The sequence below is a fragment of the Macaca nemestrina genome, chromosome 20, assembly GCF_043159975.1.
Source record: "Macaca nemestrina isolate mMacNem1 chromosome 20, mMacNem.hap1, whole genome shotgun sequence".
Taxonomy (NCBI): domain Eukaryota; kingdom Metazoa; phylum Chordata; class Mammalia; order Primates; family Cercopithecidae; genus Macaca; species Macaca nemestrina.
The window spans coordinates 62837851-62857659 of NC_092144.1; the positions used below are offsets into that span (position 1 = coordinate 62837851).

At 45.5% G+C, this 19809-nt stretch overlaps 1 protein-coding gene across 9 annotated transcripts in view; it reads right to left on the bottom strand.

The window, feature by feature from the left end:
* Window positions 1-306: 306 nt before the first annotated feature.
* LOC139355384 (zinc finger protein 320) overlaps window positions 307-19809 on the bottom strand; it is a 34695-nt gene continuing 15192 nt past the window's right edge. Inside the window, exons 1-5 of one of the 9 annotated variants that reach the window (XM_071086132.1) lie at window positions 18514-19377; window positions 12360-12649; window positions 10517-10604; window positions 9096-9222; window positions 307-3031 (exon numbers count right to left, since the gene is read on the bottom strand). In XM_071086132.1, the coding sequence (XP_070942233.1) occupies window positions 1728-3031; window positions 9096-9222; window positions 10517-10531 (1446 nt within the window). In that variant the 5' untranslated portion in view covers window positions 10532-10604; window positions 12360-12649; window positions 18514-19377 and the 3' untranslated portion in view covers window positions 307-1727. The other 8 variants (XM_071086134.1, XM_071086135.1, XM_071086129.1 and 5 more) reach the window with 8 other exon arrangements.

Below are 19809 nucleotides of genomic sequence, written 5' to 3' on the forward strand. Positions count from 1 at the left end.
ATGTATTTTTTGTAGAGAAGGGGGTTTCACCATTCTGTCCAGGCTGGTCTTGAGTACCAGGGGCTCATGTGACCCACCTGTCTCAGCCTCTGAAAGTGCTGGTATTACAGGCCTGAGCCACTGCATCTGGTTTCATCGTAAATTTGATATTTCTTGTTTCAACTTTAGCAGAATTCACATTGCTTTGAATGAGTCTCTTTTCAAACTCATGTGTTACCCATGTGAGTTCCTCAAACTAGAGCCTGTTCAGACATGTTATAACAGATTTGTACCAGTTTATTTTGGTGCAAAAAATGTGACATCATGCACAATTTTCTCATAATGTGTATTTTCCCATGAACTTCCTGAAGACCCCTTGTACTAGCAAACTGTATTCAAGAGGATAGAAAAAGGATTGTAGATATTCAAGTGCCACTTATTTCTGAGATGCAAGGATGGTTCAACATATTCAAGCAAATCAATGTGATATTCCACTTGAACAGAATGAAAGATGAAAACCACATCATCTCAATACATGGAGAAAAAGCATTTCACATAATTCAACATCCAGTCATCATGGAAATCCTAAACAAAATAGATACAGAAGGACATTTACCTCAACAATAGAAAGACCATGCATGAAACAACCACAGTGGAAATAACCAATCAGGGAAAATGGAATGCTCTTCCTGTAGGATCTCACATGATGCAAGAATGCTCTCACCCCTTCTATTCAATCAATACTGGCTGTCCTAGCCAGAGCCACGAAATAGCAAAAGAAATCAAACTCATCCAAATCAGAAAGAAATAAGTAAAATTATAATAGTTTGTAGATGACATGATCTTCTGTGTAGAAAATCACAGAGTCAACCAAAATGCACTGGAACTAATAAACATATGCATTGGATTTGCAGAACAGAATAATAGCAGCAAAAACTAGTTGAATCTCCATACATTAACAATAAACAATTTTAAAAGAAAATTTAAAAACACTTTCAATTGCTAAAGAACTTAAAGTAAGAAATACTTAGGAATAAACATAAAAAGGTGAGAAATTTCTACCTTGAAATCTACATTGATCAAAATGACTAAAAACATGTACAGAGATACAAGCCATATTGAATGGAATAATATTGATACATGATTATATAACTGAATGTGATTTAGATTCAACACAATACTCAAGAGAAATTTCTATAAATTTTTGTTAAAGAAACAAAAAACAGGCTAGGCACGGGGGCTCACACCTGTAATCTCAGCACTTTGGTACGTGGAGGCGGGCAGATCATAAGGTCAGAAGATCAAGACCATCCTAGCTAACACAGTGAAACCCCGTCTCTACTAAAAATACAAAAAACTACCCAGGCATGGTGGCGGGAGCCTGTAGTCCCAGCTACTTGGGAGACTGAGGCAGGAGAATCGCATGAACCTGGGAGGTGGAGGATGCAGTGAGCCGAGATCACATCACTGTACTCCAACATGGGCAACAGAGCAAGATTCCATCTTAAAAGAATAAATAAAAGAACATACAGGCTGGGAAAAGTGGCTCCCATCTGTTGGCCAGGCTGGTCTCAAATTCATGACCTCAAGTGACCTACCTGTCTTGGTCTCTCAAAGTGCTGGGATTACAGGTGTGAGCCACCGTGCCTGGCTCAATTCTCTTAACATAAACAGTTTAATGTCAATTAATGCTTGAACTCAATGTTAAGTCAACTCAAACTCAGGTCAAGGCTGATTTGACTCTAATGTCAATTAATGCTTGACGGTTTGCTGTACTCATTGCATTTGAAACAACTGTCTCCAAAAGGAATTTTCTGATGTTCTGCAAGGAGTGACCTCAGACTGAAGACCTTGCCACACTGACGACATTTGTAAGATTTCTGTCCAGTATGGATTCTCTGATGCCTAATGAGGTGTGAGGGTGAATTAAAGGCTTTTCCACACTCATCACACTTGTGAGGTTTCTCTCCAGTATGAATCCTCCTATGTCTTTCAAGGTGTGATTTGCGAATGTAAACTTTGTCACACTCTTCACATTTGTAAAGTTTCTCTCCAGTATGAAGTTTTTGATGACATGCAAGGTATGCTTTTGTACTAAAAACCTTCCCACATTCATTACACGTGTAAGGTCTCTCTCCAGTATGAACTCTCTGATGTTCTGCAAGGCGTGAATCACTCCGGAAAGCCTTGTCACAAACTTTACATTTGTATGGTTTCTCTCCAGTATGAATCCTCCTATGTCTTTCAAGATGTGATTTGCGACTGAAAAGTTTGTCACATTCTTCACATCTGTAAGGTTTCTCTCCAGTATGAACTCTACGATGTCCTGCAAGGGTTGCTCGTTGCTTAAAAACCTTGCCACATTCATTACACTTATAAGGTTTCTCTGCAGTATGAACTGCCTTATGAATCACAAGGACTGAGTTTCGAGCAAAGGTCTTGCCACACTCATTACACTTGTAAGGTTTCTCTCCAGTATGCAGTCTATGATGGTATACAAGGTGTGACGTCTGACTGAAGGTCTTGCCACACTCATTACACCTGTAAGGTTTCTCTCCAGTATGACTTCTATGGTGACATGCAAGGGTTGCTTTTTGATCAAAAACCTTGCCACATTCATTACATGTGTAATGTTTGTCTCCCCTATGAATTCTAGTATGTTGTGCCAGGTGTGAATCATGCTTAAAAGTCTTGTCACAAACCTTACATTTGTATGGTTTCTCTCCAGTATGAATTCTCCTATGTCTTCGCAGATGCAAATGAAAGCTTGATCCAAGCTGATCTTTAATAGGCTTGTTTCCACCAAGCCTTTGATCATATTGGTCTGTACTACCTGTCAACTTTTTGATTTCTGTCACGGGTGCTTCATGGTCATTTGTTTCATCTTCTCGCCACTGAAACACAAAGTCATGAATGTTTTTCTCAATTTCCTGGGAGCACAATACTCCAATGTGATAACTTGCTTGTCTTTGCAATATCCCTGTGTGGAACACCTCTGTATTGCCTTGCCCTGTTGACGACAATGTATTCATCATGCATTTGGAAGAGATATCTACAAAATATAAACACCAATAGGTTTCCAATTAAGTACAGATGGTATATAATACTGAAATGTGTAAATATCACACACAAAAAAATACTTAAACTTCCCAAACATGAGCTTCAAAATTTAGGAACACAAAACAACTAGATTCTTTAATAAATAAAGACCGATTACATGTACTTCAAATCATTTTTATAGAAGCCTATTTCCAATATCATGACAAAACACTGACAGGGCACAAATATGTGTAAGCCTAAAGTAAGGAGTATTTTTCCACTGTGACCCTAAAGTGTATCACACTGCACAAAAAACATATCACTGTCACATCAATGAAGACAAAAATATATATTCTTCATATATATAGTATATTTAGTATATACAAATAAATGCTAAAAAACCAGACAATGTACTATTTTGGTAAATAATCCACAACAAGCTCTTGTAAGGATAATCAAAATCAATGGAAATTCTGTATTATCAAACAATCATAGCACTGACAAGATTACAAAAATTAGCCAGGTGTGGTGGCCCGCCCTGTCATCCCAGCTACTCGGGAGGCTGAGGCACAAGAATCAATTTAAACCAAGATGCAAAGGTTGAAGTGAGCCAACATCACACCACAGCACTCCAGCCTGGGTGACAAAGTAAGACTCCGTCTCAGAAAATAAAAAAAGGCAGGGGGTGGTGGCTCGCACCTGTAATCCCAGTACTCTGGGAGGCCGAGGCAGGCAGATCACCTCAGGTTAGGAGTTCGACCAGCCTGGCCAACGTGGCTACTAAAAATACAAAATGTAACCAGGCCTGGTCACGGGTGGCTGTAATCCCAGCTAGTTGAAAGGATGAGGCAGGAAAATCACTTGAACTCGAGAGGCAAAGATTGTGGTGAGCTGAGATCGCACCACTGCACTCCACCTTGAGCGACAGAGTGAGACTCTGTTTCAAAAAAAAAAAAAAGAAAGAAAATTTTAATACCATATCTTTCTGAATAACTGTTACAAAATTACCTATATCCATGTGGAACAGGCACATTGTGACTTTTTTAAAAACATTTTTGTATTTTTATTTTTTTGATATGGAGTCTCACTCTGTCACCCAGGCTGGAGTGCAATGGCATAATCTTCGTTCACTGCAACCTCCGCCTCCTGAGTTCAAGCAAGTCTCTTGCCTCAGCCTCCCGAGCACCTGGCATTACAGGCATGCGCCACTATGCCCAGCTAATTTTTGTACTTTTAACAGAGATGGGGTTTCATGTTGGCCAGGCTAGTCTCGAACTCCTGACCTCAGGTGATCCACACATCTTGGCCTCCCAAAGTCCTAGGGATTACAGGCATAAGCCACTGTGCCCAGCAGCACTTTGTGACATTAATGAAGAGAATGTGTCAGTTATATTGCATACCACACACCAAAAACTCATAAAAATCAATAAAATATTGCAACCCATGATAAAACAAGAAAGAAAATAAGTCAATTTATACCGCCTACAGAATTCTAAACAATTCCCTCTTAAGAAAAAAGCCAAAACTTGTAGTTACCACCAGTACACAACATAAGAACTGAAATACGTGTTAAGATCACTACCTTCTGAAGTATGAAGTGAAGAAAATACACAGCATTATAAGGAATAAGAACTGACTAACAGCCGGCCACGGTGGCACATACCTGTAATCCTAGCACTTTGATAGGCTGAGTCAGGTGGATCATGAGATCATACGTTCAAGACCAGCCTGGAACAAATGGTGAAACCCCATCTCTACTAAAAATACAAAAAAAAAAAAAAAAAATTAGCTGGGTGTGGTGGCAGGTGCCTGTAATCCCAGCTGTTTGGGAGTCTGAGGCAGGAATCATTTGAACCCGGGAGGCTGAGGTTGCAGTGAGCCAAGATCGGGCCACTGCACTCTAGCCTAGGCAACAAGATGAGATTCCATCTCAAAAAAATAAAATAAGATAAATAACTACTTCTCAAATAATCTTTGGTAGATTTGATATTCTCTAATAGGAAGTTCCTGCAGATGCAGACTTGAGAGAACTGAGTCATGGGTGTTGACTACTCGTGAATAGGACCGGTGCATTTATAAAGAGACATTAAAGAGCTGATTGCCTGTTCCTCTTTCCACCATATTAGGACACAGCAGGGAGATGGCTGGGCTAAACCATGAAGAAGGCTCTCACCAGGAACCAATTTGGCTGGCACCTCGCTCTTGGATTTCCCACTTTCCAAATTCATGAGAAATAAATGTCTCTGTCTTAAGCCTCCCAGTTTAAGCTACTTCCTTTTTCATTGTTTTTCAGTTCGAGTTTCTCTGTCACCCAGGCTGGAGTGTAAGTGGCATGATTATCCTACCTCAAGTGATTCTCCGTCCTCAGCCCAGAGTCTCACGCTGTCGCTCGGGCTGGAGTGCAGTGGCATGATCTCGGCTCACAGCAACATCCACCTCACAGGTTGAGGTGATTCTCCTGCCTCAGTCTCCCAAGTAGCTGGGATTATAGGTGCATGTCACCATGCACAGCTGATTTTTGTAGTTTTAGTAGAGATGGGGTTTCACCATATTGGCCAGGCTTGTCTCGAACTACTGACCTCAAGTGATCAACCCGTCTCAGCCTCCCAAAGTGCTGGGATTTTAGGTGTGAGCCAGTGTGCCTGGCCCATTTTTGGCATTTAGTACATTCGAGGTTTCACCATGTTGGCCAGTCTGGTCTCAAACTCCTGACCTCAAGCAATCTCCCCACCTTGGTCTTCCAAAGTGCTAGGATTAGAGGCGTGAGCCACCGTGGCCAGCCAGTCTAAGCTATTTCTAACAGGACAGTGAAATGACAGAGACAGGAACAGCAGCATCTCATCAACATCACCGAAGGCTGACAAATCTTATTAAACAAAGGAAGTTTAGGGTCTGTACTATAAATCTTGCAATACTTGAAGCCATCTAATAGCACTAACATGTTTTAAAAACCTTGAGACAGGTAGGGCATGGTAATCCCAGCATTTTGGGAGGGTGAGGTGCGAGATTCATGAGGTCAGGAGATCAAGACCATCCCAGCTAACAAGGTGAAACCCCATCTCTGCTAAAAAAAAAAAATACAAAAATTAGCCTGGAATGTTGGCACTCCCCTATAGTCCCAGCTATTTGGGAGGCTGAGGCAGTAGAATCGCTTGAACCTGGGAAGTGGAGGTTGCAGTGACCCAAGATCACAGCACTGCACTTTAGCCTGAGTGACAGACTGAGACTGTGTCTCAATGAAAAAAAAAAAAAAAAAATGACAGAAAGCTAAAGAGTAACTCCAACCCACAAACATATATAAAGCTCTCTAGTAAAGGTAAATAAAAAAAACAGGTAGGCCGGGCGTGGTGGTTCACGCCTATAATCCCAGCACTTTGGGAGGACAAGTCAGGCAGATCACCTGGGGTCAAAAGTTCAAGACCAGCCTGGTCAACAAGGAGAAACCCTGTCTCTACTGAAAATACAAAATTAGCTGGGTGTGGTGGCGCATGCCTGTAATCCCAGCTACTCAAGAGGCTTAGGCAGGAGAATCGGTTGACCCCAGGAGGTGGAGGTTGTGATGAGCCGAGATTGCAGCATTGCACTTCAGCCTAGATGACAAGAGCAAACCTCTGTCTCATAAACACATAAATTAACTAACTAATAAAGGACAGATACAGAAACTTGCATAAGTGTACCTTTTCTTCATAACTAAACTTTTTTTCATATTATTTAAAATGAAAAGGTATGAAAAAACACTGTACATATATGTTAACAGAAATGCAACATACACAAAAATAACTCTGACATAAATTTAAAAAGTTCTGCTGGAGAAGAAGTAGTTTTTGCAGGTTATGGAATTTTTATTTTTATTTTTTTTTTTTTTTGGACACAGAGTCTTGCTCTGTGTCCCAGGCTGGAGTGCAATGGTGCGATCTCGGCTCACTGCAACCTCCACCTCCCGGGTTCAAGCGAGTCTCCTGCCTGAGCCTCCTGAGTAGCTGGGATTACAGCTGCCCACCACTGCACCTGGGTAATTTTTGTAAATTTAGTAGAGACGAAGTTTCACCATGCTACCCAGGCTGGTTCTGAACTCCTGACCTCAGGTCATCTGCCCAGCTCGGCATCCCAGTGCTGGAATTACAGGTGTCAGCCACTGCACCTGGCCAGGTTATGGAAATTTTAAGTTTCATTATTGTGCTATAATTTAAGATGTTTAATATACCTGCAACAATAACCTCTTCCCATATATCAATACAACACACTTCACTTCTGCATACTGAAAGGAATGGACACTAACGTGGTTGTTATATTTACCCTGGAATCATGCTTCAACCACTTATATGTTTACTAAGAACTAAAAGACAAAACTATTTAAAATAATAGCAATGGTTGGGCATGGCGGCTCGCGCCTATAATCCCAGAGTTTTGGGAATCTGCGGCAGGTGAATCACTTGAGATCAGGGGTTTGAGACCAGCCTGACCAACATGGTGAAATCCCTTCTGTACTAAAAACACAAAAATTAGCTGGGCATGTTGGTGAGCAACTGCAGTCCCAGCTTCCAAGAAAGCTGAGGCACAAAAATCCTTTGAGCCCGAAAGGTGGAGGCTGCAGTTAGCCAAGATCGTTCCACTGCACTGTAGCCTGGGCGAAAGAGTGACGCTGTCATAAAGAAAGAAAGAAAGAAAGAAAAGAAAAGAAATAAATAAGGAAAGAGCAGAGCGATATGTGGGAGCAAAGAAAGATGTCCCTTCAGAGATCTCAGGATAGAAACTTTCCTTTTCCCACAGAATTCTCCCACTTGCAGAGTTTCCCCACACACTATTTGAAGGTGGAGCTTCCACTCTGCCCATCTGAGCTCTTACCTGCCTTTACACCTGTAATACATTCCCACCCAGCTGGATTTTTTTTTGCTATTTTCACTTCACTCTCCACGGTCCAGGGCTCTTTCCCTTGCTCCAACATGGAGACAGCAGGTCAGAAAGAGACTCCTGCTTATAAAAAGAAAGGACCATGACGTGCTGGAGCTTTTCTAGAGTCCCAGCCCTATATTTCTGTAGGAAACAAGATATTACAGATGGATGTAGGAAAGTATTTCACTAATTGCTCCGCTGACTGCCTCCTTCTGAATGCTGAAGGAGCATTGTAATATGTAATACGTGGACATCGAGCTCTCTTCCAAGAACTACTGAATTGAAAGTATAGGAGAAGCAGGCCGGGCGCGGTGGCTCAAGCCTGTAATCCCAGCACTTTGGGAGGCCGAGACGGGCGGATCACGAGGTCAGGAGATCGAGACCATCCTGGCTAACACCGTGAAACCCCGTCTCTACTAAAAAAAAAAATACAAAAAACTAGCCGGGCAAGGTGGCGGGCGCCTATAGTCCCAGCTACTCGGGAGGCTGAGGCAGGAGAATGCCGTGAACCCGGGCGGCGGAGCTTGCAGTGAGCTGAGATCCGGCCACTGCACTCCAGCTTGGGCGACGGAGCGAGACTCCGTCTCAGAAAAAAAAAAGAAAGTATAGGAGAAGCAAACAGGGAACTGGATATCTTTGAAGTCAGCCATAAGGTTTTGTTTTTGGTTTTTTGAGACACAGTCTTGCTCTGTCACCGGGCTGGAGTGCAGTGGTGTGTTCTCGGCTCACTGCAACCTTGGCCTCCTGGGTTCAGGTGATTCTCTTTCCTCAGCCTTTCCAGGAGCTGGGATTACAGGTGTGCACCACAACATCTGGCTAATTTTTGTATTTTTGGTAGAGATTGGGTTTCTCCAAGTTGGCCAGGCTGGTCTCAAACTCCTGACATGAAGTGACACGCCTCAGCCTCCCAAGGTGATGGGATGACAGGCGTGAGCCACCACACCCGGCTTGCCATAAGGTTTTATCCCTACTTTAGTTCTGGAACCCACATTGAGGTATCATGAAGAATACAGAACATTTAAACAAAGGGGACAGTGAAAGTCCAGATGCTACATCATGAAGCTTTTCACTTCAAACTCAATACGGCTTCCATTTTAGTCAAGCAAGAATGGGGCTCCCAAGAGAACCCAGAGAAAATGCAAAGACACACAAGGGCACATCCCCAGCAGGGAAGTTATCCTCACCCAGGGAGACCAGGTTCCTATAATTCTCCAGCATCACGTCTCTGTATAGAGTCCTCTGAGCAGGGTCCAGGCATTTCCACTCCTCCTGAGAGAATTCTATGGCCACATCCCTGAATGTCAGTAGACCCTGGAATGAAAACACATTTTAAGGAAAATGGTTATGGGAGGAGTTCTTACCTTTACAGAAAATGAGAAGAGGAGAGAGGGGAAAGCGTGGATTTAATTGTAGTGAATGTTCTGACAAATCCGAGTAAGGGATTTTCCACCACATGATGTCTTCCCAGTGGTATTTGATTATAATTTTTGAGGAGGCCATAACGTTCTCTCAGTATGAATTTCTTATGTTTGTAAAAACTACAAGAAATGAATAAAATATCAAAGCAAAGCTCCTTTCATACAAATGTTTGAAATTTTTATGGGCCGGGCGCGGTGGCTCAAGCCTGTAATCCCAGCACTTTGGGAGGCCGAGACGGGCGGATCACGAGGTCAGAAGATCGATACCATCCTGGCTAACATGGCAATTACCCTTTTAACTGCCTGGCCTGGAGGATAGAGAATGGCTTGAACCTGTGAGTCAGAGGGTATAGTAAGCCAAGATCATGCCACTATACTCCAGCCTGGGTGACAGAGCAAGACTGTGTTTCAGAAAAAAAAAAAAAAGATAATAGGTGGAATAAGAATATGGCTTTATCCTCTAGGATAAAAAACAAAGTACCACTGCCATATTTGAGAAAAATTGTAACCATTTTTATCACAAACACCTGTTTCACGAGCCTCTCCACAGTGACACCACTGTCTTTATGAGCTTAATGTGCTAAGAATGGTTTAATGAATCTCCTGCTATTATTTAGGTTGATTTCATATTCTTAAAATAATGATAGGATCATTCTTGTATCATTCATATCTATGTATGAACTTTACATTCTAATTAGTAAAATTTTTTGAGTCAGAAACACAGTAACTCACTCAATTATCTAAAAATGTACTGCAGAAAAGATTTCTCATTATTGGTCTCCTTTTCTAGAATTTACCACGTACTTTGTGTCCATTAATAGGTGACTTCCATTGGCAGCCGCTCTAATCCTGGTCCACAGAGAGCTGACAGTACATCCAGATGTGGCCCCTGAACAATCCCTGCTGCCCAACAGCACTGACACCACGGGACCCTCACCCCATCTCCATCCATGTCTGGTGTGAGCCCTTCCCAGGCCCATGCCCAGTGCAGCCTCTTCCCAACTTCATGTCACTGGGTCACAAGAGATAAAATCTAAGCGCGATGAGAGGGACTGAGGGAAGGCATGGGTGAGTGTCAGCAAACCTGTCAGGCAGGACGCTTCAGACTCAGAGAAGATTCCCAACTCCAAGGCCCAGCGTTTCTGAAAGGAAGGAGACAGAACAATCCACCGAGAATATCATCTCACCTGAGGAAGAGCCATCCCTGACTCCTCTGCTTTCCTCTTCCTCTTCTGAGTTTCTTCCTCACATACCAAGAGTCTTTAGAAGTCAATCCTGAATGTTAAAAATATGTTGTTTATTGCTCAGAATCAACACACCCCATCCCTGTAACACAACAACACATACAAAGGAGACCCCACCCTGGGAAATATGGTCTCCTCTGCTGCCCACTGCCCCAGGGACGATAAACTCCTACAGGAAAACTCCCGCTCCCCTCCTGAGGAGCCCCCACACACTGCAGCAGTGGGGAGCTGGGCTGGGATGAGCTCCCCTTCAGGGCACAGACCCAGCCCTCAGCAAACCCCATGCAGAGGCTGGGTGCAGTGACTCACACCTGTCATCCCAGCACCCTGGGAGACCAAGGTGGGTAGATCTCTTGAGCTCAGGAGTTTGTGACTAGCCTGGGAAACATGGTGAAACACCATCTCTACCAAAAATACAAAAACTTAGCCAGGTCTGGTGGTGCACATCTCTGTGTCTGTGGTTCCAGCTACTTAGGAGGCTGAGGTGAGAGGATCATTTGTGCTCAGGAGTTCGAGACCAGCCTGGCCAACATGGTGAAATCCCGTCTCTACTAAAAATACAAAGATTGGGCCAGGTGCGGTGGTTCATGCCTGTAATGCTAGCACTCTGGAAGGCCAAGGTGGGTGGATTACTTGAGGTCAGGAGTTCTAGACCAGCCTGGCCAACATGGTGAAACCCTGTCTCTTATTAAAAATACAAAAAGTAGCTGGGCTTGGTGGGCATCTGTAATCCCAGCTACTCGGGATGCTGAGGTTGGAGGATCACTTGAACCTGGGAGGTGGAGGTTGCAATGGGTTGCGATCAGGCCACTACACTCCAGCCTGGGTGACAGAGTAAGACTAAAATAAAAATAAAATAAAATTAAAAATAAAATAAAATAAAATGCTACAAATACAAAAATTAGCTAGATGTGGTGGCGGGTGGCACCTGTATCTCAGTTACTTGGGAGGCTGCGGCACAAGAATCACTTGAACCCGGGAGACAAGAGGTCACAGTGAGCCAAGATCATAAGACTGCACTCACAGCCTGGAGGACAGAGTGAGACTGTTTGAGGAGAAAAAAGAAAAAAAGAAAAGAAAAGAAAAAAAAAAGTATTTCTGATGTGATAAAGAGATAATAAAACCTGAGTAACACGATAGAGACTGATGGGCAGAGGGAACTTTAGATTGGGGTGGGAGGGCATGGGAGACAGCTCTGAGCCTAGACCTGAAGGAGCAGAAAGGAAGAGGGCTGTGATCATTTAGGGACACAGAGTAAGAGCAGGGGAAATGACCTGAGACAGGAAAGGTTTTGATGTTTGGGAAAAGAGAAAAGCAAATGTGACTGGGGCAGAGGGATTCAGGAGATGGGGCCAAGCTCCCAGGAGGAGGCTGGACACTGGCAGGGGCCCTGGACACAGGGCTGTGGAGCCACAGTGAGGAGTTGGGCTTTTGTCCTGGGGAACACGGGAAGCCGGTGGAGGGTTCCCTGCCAGAGACTGACATGACTGCTTTAGATTTCGCTGTGATATCCTCAGAGTGGGGACATATTCACCAAGTTACCCTGAGAAGGTCTGAGGTGAGTGAGAAGGTGTGCTTGAATTCTTACATGGAGGCCTGGAAGGGCTAATGGAAAGGGTTGGTCTTATTACTCCTCTCTTTGAAAAAGCATCTTTCACATGCCTGGGCTAAAGAAACTTCTTTTGCAAGGTTCTGATGCTATGGACTCTCAACATTTAATTCTTCCTTACAAGAAAATTACAGTAACATTTATAAAATGCAGAACTGTAAACACACAGCTACTGACCTTGAAAACAGGGAGGCCCGGCAGGGTGATTCAGGCCTGTAATCACAGCACTTTGGGAGTCCAAGGCAGACAGATCACCTGAGGTCAGGCGTTCAAGACCAGCCTGAGCAATATGGAGAAACCCCCATCTCTACTAAAAATACAAAAATTATCTAGGCATGGTGGCACATGGCTGTAATCCCAGCTACTCAGGAAGGCTGAGGCAGGAGAATCACTTGAACCTGGGAGGCGGAGGTTGCGGGGAGCCAAGATCGTGCCATTGCACTCCAGCCTGGGCAACAAGAGCAAAACTGTGTCCCAAACAAACAAACAAACAAACAAAAACCAAAAAGAAAATAGGGAAAGAGGGTCAGCTGTAGAACTAAGATATAAGCAAATTTTTTCAACCAAGAAAACATGGCTGGCCAGATGTGGTGGCTCAAGCCTGTAATCCCAGCACTTTGGGAGGTCGAGGCAGGTGGATTGCCTGAGGTCAGGAATTCGAGACCAACCTGGCCAACATGGTGAAACCCTGTCTCTACTAAAAATACAAAAATTAGCCAGGCTTCATCTCCACAACTTACTTAACCTCTTGTTGCTCCTGCTCCCCAATCTTTAGATCATCCTCAATCTCCACAGATTTCTGCCTCTTCTCCCATCTCTGTGCCTCCTCTGCTTTCCCTGTTAAATTCTCTCTTCCCTGTTATAACCCCCTGACCCCAATCTCTGGCACCCCAGATCCCCAGGTGTCCTCCCTGCTGTGGTTCTCCCTCCATTCTCCTTGCCACCAGCACCACTCTGCTCTGTCTGCCCCAGCTCCAAATCCCTCCCTCCTCTCCCTCACCCTGATGAGCCTCCGTCTTTGCTGCCCCTTTCCCCACCTTGCTGTCCTTCATCTCTCTGTACATCTAGCTTTTCTCTACATTTCTCCAGTTGCTTTTCTCCTGCTGCTTTTTTTTTTTCCCACTTTTGCTGTCTCTTGGCAAATCCCTCACCCATCTTCTATGTTGCCATCTTTTATGGGCCTTTCTCATTCTTTTCTCTGTCTCAGGTTTTTTACTGCTCTCTCTCTGTCTCCTGATCTCTTTGGCCCACACAATCACAGGAGGGTTTGGACAACTGCATGTCGGAGGAGCCCATTTTCCAGGGGCTGGCTCTGGGCAGGGAAGAACACCTTGTGTTGCAGGACAGGCCCCGGGCACCTCCCCAATGCGGGCCTGGGCAACAGAGCAAGATTTTCTCAAAATAATAATAATATATATATATATAGAGAGAGAGCAAATGATGTGTTTTCTACATAAACCATGGGCTTGGCCACACGCATTACCTCACGCCTGCAATCCCAGCACTTTGGGAGGGTGAGGTAGGCAGATCATGAGATCAAGATATTGAGACAATTTTGGTCAACATGGTGAAACCCCCTCTCTACTACAAGTACAAAAGTTAGCTGGGCTTTTTGGCATGCCCCTGTTGTCCCAGCTATTGGGAGGCTGAGGCAAAAGAAACCCTTGAACTCTGGAGTCAGAGGTTGCAGTGGGCTGAGATGGCACCACTGCACTCCAGCCTGTCGACCAAGTGAGACTGTCTCAACAAAAAAAATCACGGGCGGCCGGGAGCGGTGGCTCAAGCCTGTAATCCCAGCACTTTGGGAGGCCGAGACGGGCGGATCACGAGGTCAGGAGATCAAGACTATCCTGGCTAACACGGTGAAACCCCGTCTCTACTAAAAAAAAATACAGGCCGGGCGCGGTGGCTCAAGCCTGTAATCCCAGCACTTTGGGAGGCCGAGACAGGTGGATCACGAGGTCAGGAGATTGAGACCATCCTGGCTAACACGGTGAAATCCCCTTGCTACTAAAAAATACAAAAAACTAGCCAGGCAAGGTGGTGGGCGCCTGTAGTCCCAGCTACTCGGGAGGCTGAGGCAGGAGAATGGCGTGAACCCGGGAGGCGGAGCTTGCAGTGAGCAGAGATCCGGCCACTGCACTCCAGCCTGGGAGACAGAGCGAGACTCCGTCTCAAAAAAAAAAAAAAAAAAAAAAAATCACGGGCTTATCCATTAATGCACTTCTGCACATACTTCAAATTACATCCACACACACTTAAATTAACTTCAGTTCAGACACTATAAGCAAAAACCTGGAGAGGACACAACCAAAGCTACTCACCAGGCTGAGGTGGGAGGATTGCTTGAGCCTGGAAAGCAGAGGTTGAAGTGAACCAAGATCACATAACTGCACTCCGGCCTGGAGGACACAGTGAGATCCCATCACTTCTACTGCCCAAAAAGTTGGAAGCTCATTGAATTAAGACACAACTTCGAGAAATCATAAAAGTAATGCATGAAGAAAATGAGAAGGTCAACCAACATAGAGAAATTATGAAGAACTACACAGACTCTCGGGCTAAAAATACAGTAACTAAATGGAAAAACTCAATACATGGGTTCAAAATCAGAATTCATTATGTAAATTAAAAACTAGTGAAGAGGGGTCGGGCAAGGTGGCTCACACCTGTAATCCCAGGACTTTGGGAGGCCGAGGTGGGCAGATCACTTGAGGTCAAGAGTTCAGAGAACAGTCTGGCCAATATCGTGAAACCTTGTCTCTACTAAAAATACAAAGATGAGCTGGGTGTGGTTGCTGGCTCCTGTAGTCCCAGGTACTCTGGAGGCTGAATCAAGAGAAGCGCTTGAACATGGAAGGCAGAGGCTGCAGTGAGCCAGATTGCCCCACTGTACTCCAGTCTGGGTGACACAGAGAGACTGTCTCAAAAAAAAAAAAATAAAGAAAATTCCAGGACTATCTTTTATATACCTGAGCAAAAGAAATGTCTCTCTCCATGTCTAAGGTTCTGATGGCATGAATCCTAAACATGTAATTATTTTCCCAGAAATATGACAGTAATACATTAAAAATAAACACAAGTGTGAATACATAGCTATAGGTGTTTAAAACAGTGAAAGAGGCCAGGTATGGTGGCTCATGCCTGTAATCCCAGCACTTTGGGAGGCCGAGGCAGGCGGATCATGAGGTCAGGAGATTGAGACCATCCTGTTCTTCATGGTGAAACCCGGTTTCTCCTAAAAATACAAAAATTAGCTGGGCATGGTGGTGTATGCCTGTAATCCCAGCTACTCGAGAGGCTGAGGCAGGAGAATCATTGGAACCCGGGAGGCAGAGGTTGCAGTGAACCAAGATCACGCCACTGCACTCCAGCCTGGGTGACAGAGTGAGACTCCATCTCAAAAAAAAAAAAAAAAAAAAAAAAAAAAACATGGCGGGGTGCAGTGGCTCATGACTGCAATCCCAGCACTTTGGGAAGCCGAGGCGGGTGGATCACCTGAGGCAGGGAGTTCGAGACCAGCCTGACCAACATGGAAAAACCCTGTCGCTACTAAAAATACAAAAGTAGTTGGGCGTGGTGGCACAAGCCTATAATCCCAGCTACTAGGGAGGCCCAGGCAAGAAAATCACTTGAACTGGGGAGGCGGAGGTTGCAGTGAGCCGAGACCGTGCCATTGCACTTCAGCCTGGGTAACAAGAGTGAAATTCCATCTCAAAAAAAAAAAAAAAAAAAAACCCAAAACAACAAAAAACACTGAAAAAGAGGCAATGGTAGAAATAAGCTGTAAGGAAATGTTTTCTTCATGAACACATGGGCTCTGCTGGAAAAGGTTCCAAAACAATCCAGCCCATCGTTCAACATCTGCAAGGAATATTACCGACCAGAGGAACTTGAAGGAAATGTTTACTTAGAAGCTCACAGCTCACCATTTTATCAGATGACATAAGGAAAGAAAATGGAATAATAGGCTACTTGAACTAAATTTTGATGTTAGCGTAAAGAAAAAAGGTCCTGGGGCTGGGCGCGGTGGCTGACACCTTAAATCCCAGCAATTTGGGAGGCTGAGGTGGGTGGATCACCTGAGGTTGGGAGTTTGAGACCAGCCTGACAAACACGGAGAAACCCCATCTCCACTAGAAATACAAAATCAGCTGGGCATAGTGGCACATGTTTGTAATCCCAGCAACTCGGGAACCTGAGGCAGGAGAATCACTTGAACCCGGGAGGTAGAAGGTGTGGTGAGCCAAGATCGCGCCATTGCACTCCAGCCTGGGCAATAAGAGCAAAACTCCATCTCAAAACAAACAAACAAACAAATAGGTCCTTGATAGCTTTATAAAGTACACATTGAAACAACCTAAAATTGTCCAGGCGCGGTGGCTCACGCCTGTAATCCCAGCATTTGCTGAGGCTGAGGCAGGCGGATCACCTGAGGTCAGGAGTTCAAGACCAGCCTGGCCAACATGGTGAAACCCCATCTCTACTAGAAATACAAAAATTAGCCAGGCGTGGTGACAGGCGCCTGTAATACCAGCTACTTGGGGGCTGAGGCAGGAGAATAGCTTGAACCCAAAAGGCGGAGGTTGCAGTGAGCGGAGATTGTGCCATCACACTCCAGCCTGGGAGCAGAAGGGAGACTTCATCTCAAAAAAAACAGTAAGAAAGAAAGAAACAACCTAAAATCATTTATCAGGTACTAGTAAATGTTTCCAATATATGATACTGACTAGAAAGCATGCAGTCCTCTATGTAAACTGAACACAACAAATTTCATAGAGAAACTATTTTAAAATGGCTAAAAATATATACATCTAATAAAATCTGGGGTGAAAGGAAAATTTTGAACACCTCTCAGAGTTGGACATTAATGATGTGAGCTCATAAGATTCTACCAAAGTTTATTTGAAAAGTAGTTATTTTATTTTTTTCAGATGGAGTCTCGCTGTTGCCCAGGCTGGAGTGCAGCAGCATGATCTCGTCTCACTGCAACCTCCCCCTCCCTGTTCAAGGGATTTTCCTGCCTCAGCCTCCTGAGCAGCTGGGATTACAGGCGCCCGACATCACACCTGGCTAATTTCTGTATTTTATTTGACAGAAGGTTTCACCATGTTGGCTAGGCTGGTCTTGAACTCCTGACCTCAGTTGATCTGCCCACCTTGGCCTCCCAAAGTGCTGGGATGACAGGTATGAGCCATTGCACATGGCCTTTTTTATTTTTATTTTTTTTTTAATTAAGAAACAAGGCAGGCATGGTGGCTCATGCCTGTCCTCCCAGCACTTTGGGAGGGGGATACAGCTGGATCGCTTGAGCCCTGGAGTTGGAGACCAGCCTGAGCAACAAGGCAAAAGCCCGTCTCTACCAAGTACACAAAAATTAACACGGTGTGGTGGCGCGTGACTGTGGTCCCAGCTACTCTGGAGGCTGAGGTGACAGGATCCCTTGAGCCCAGGATGTCGACGATGCAGTGAGCTTTTATCCTGTGGCCGCTCTCCCGCCTGGGCAACAGAGTGAGACCCACCTCCAATTAAAAAAATAAATAAATAGGAAACACCTGGGTCCTGGATCTGGGGGCAGCGAATCTAAGACCAATTAACGCGAACTTACCAAAACTAGACAAAAACGAAAAACCCCATCTTCCCACCGGAGTAACAAAGGATAAAAGGCCGCTCTCCCTACCGCCCTCCCGCTTCCAGCAAGTCTCAGATAGAAAGGAAAGAGCCCAGGAGTGGCCACACCCTCCATCTGCACAGGGCACCCATCTGCTCTGGCCTCGGGCCAATTCACCGCAGCATTTCGTTGGCCAAGGGCCAAATCCTTTATCCAGATAAGGGGTAGCCCATATGGACCTCAAAAGAAATACTTTGACCCCATAAAACTTTGTAAACGGGGCCCTGGAGACGCTGGCTCGGGCCCACTCCCCTCTGTGGAGTGCTTTCTGGATTGCATGTATTCGTTTTCCGGGAGTTGGAACTGGGGAGCAACAGGGCCGGCACGAGAAGGGAGGTGGGGGGCGATGGCGCCTTCGGACAGGGGTGGCGTCTGCAGGATCTTAGGACCAGGCAGAGGACGGGGCCTCCCGGGAACTGGGGTTGAGGCGCTGCGCTCCTGAAGCTGACGACAGTGACGTTGGGAGGCGCCCAGGACGGGAATCGAACTCGCAGATGAGGATTTGAAACAGCGCGAGGCGGGAGGACGGGTCAGGAAGGGTTTTGAGAGGAAAATTCCGCGATAGGAGGTGTCTAAACGACCCCACTGCAGAAAGACCGAGTACAGGACCTGACTCGGGGCCACTTTAAACTCAAAAGGAAAGGACTCACGGACTCTCACCCGGAAGTCTCAAGTTTGCTCTAGGTTGAGAAAGAGGGGTCGCAATTTCCAGGTCTGTGGGGACCCAGCGTCTCCGGTATAGCAAGCAGCACCAGAGGCCTGGGAAGCACACATAAAACAGAACGAAACTCACGCGCTGCGGCGTGACCTTCAGTCCACGCCATCCGCTTCCGGGTCTGTGTCAATGAGCGCAGGACAGAGGCCAGGCCTGGGCGGCCCCCCGAGGAGGTGGGCGGGGCCTGAGCGAGGCCGGGGCGGGGTAGAGAAACCAGGGGCCTGGCTGGAGAAGAGGCCTAGGCTGGGAGGGGTCCGTGGGGCGAGAAGCGGGCGGGGCCTGAGCTTCTCTCCATCTCGCTCTCCGCGCCTGTTTTCTGGGTTTTGGAGGCGAAACCCCTCCAGTGAGGCTGGATCAGCTCAGCAGTCAGGGAAATAGTACCTCCCTGAGAAGTCAACGTGAGTCGGTCATTGGATCCAGGAAAGTTCCTTGCTATTGAAATTAATTTTAGCAATTTATGTCCAAAGCCTGGAAGTTGTCTAGGGCAGGAATGCAAACTAGAATGCGAAATACAAAGCCTTGCCTGAGCGAAACCTCCAATTTCATGCTGATGGCCCACAGAACAGAAGAGAAATCCTCTCCCTTTCAGTTCTCCATTTACTGGGGTGGGAGAGTCCACCCTGTGCTCAGCTCCAGAGACTTCCCTAGGGCCACCGCCTGGGGTGCGGAGCGGAGGGCTCAGGCCAGCGAGGAGTGAGGTCACCACCTGCTGCTTAAACACAGCAGGGATGCGGGCGAGGTGCCTAGAGGCTGGGGTCCCAGCTACTCAGGAAGCAGGGGCGGGAAGATCGCTGAACCCGGAGGTCCAGGCCAGCCTGGGCGACAAAGTAAGACCCTCTACCCCAGAGCTCCTTCCTCCGCCTCAATAAGAAAAAAAAGTGATTTCAAAAAAAAAGCACTGACATTGTAACAGTGCATATAAAATGTCCACTTATTTCTTACATGTGTTATTGGCCCGTGACACAACCCTCAGGAGGTCCTCAGAACATGTGTCCAAGGTGATGCGGAAAAGCTTGTTCTTAGACATTTTAGGGAGGCATTAGACATCAATCAAATACATTCAAGAAATACATTGCTTGCTTCAGAAAGGCGGGACAACTCAAATTGGCGAGACAACTCAAATCGAGGGCTTCCAGGCTTTAAATTGAAACATTTTCTGATTGACAATTGGTTGCGTTTGTCTAAATGCCTGGGATCAATAGCGAGGAAACGTTCAGGTTAAGATAAAGGACTGTGGAGAA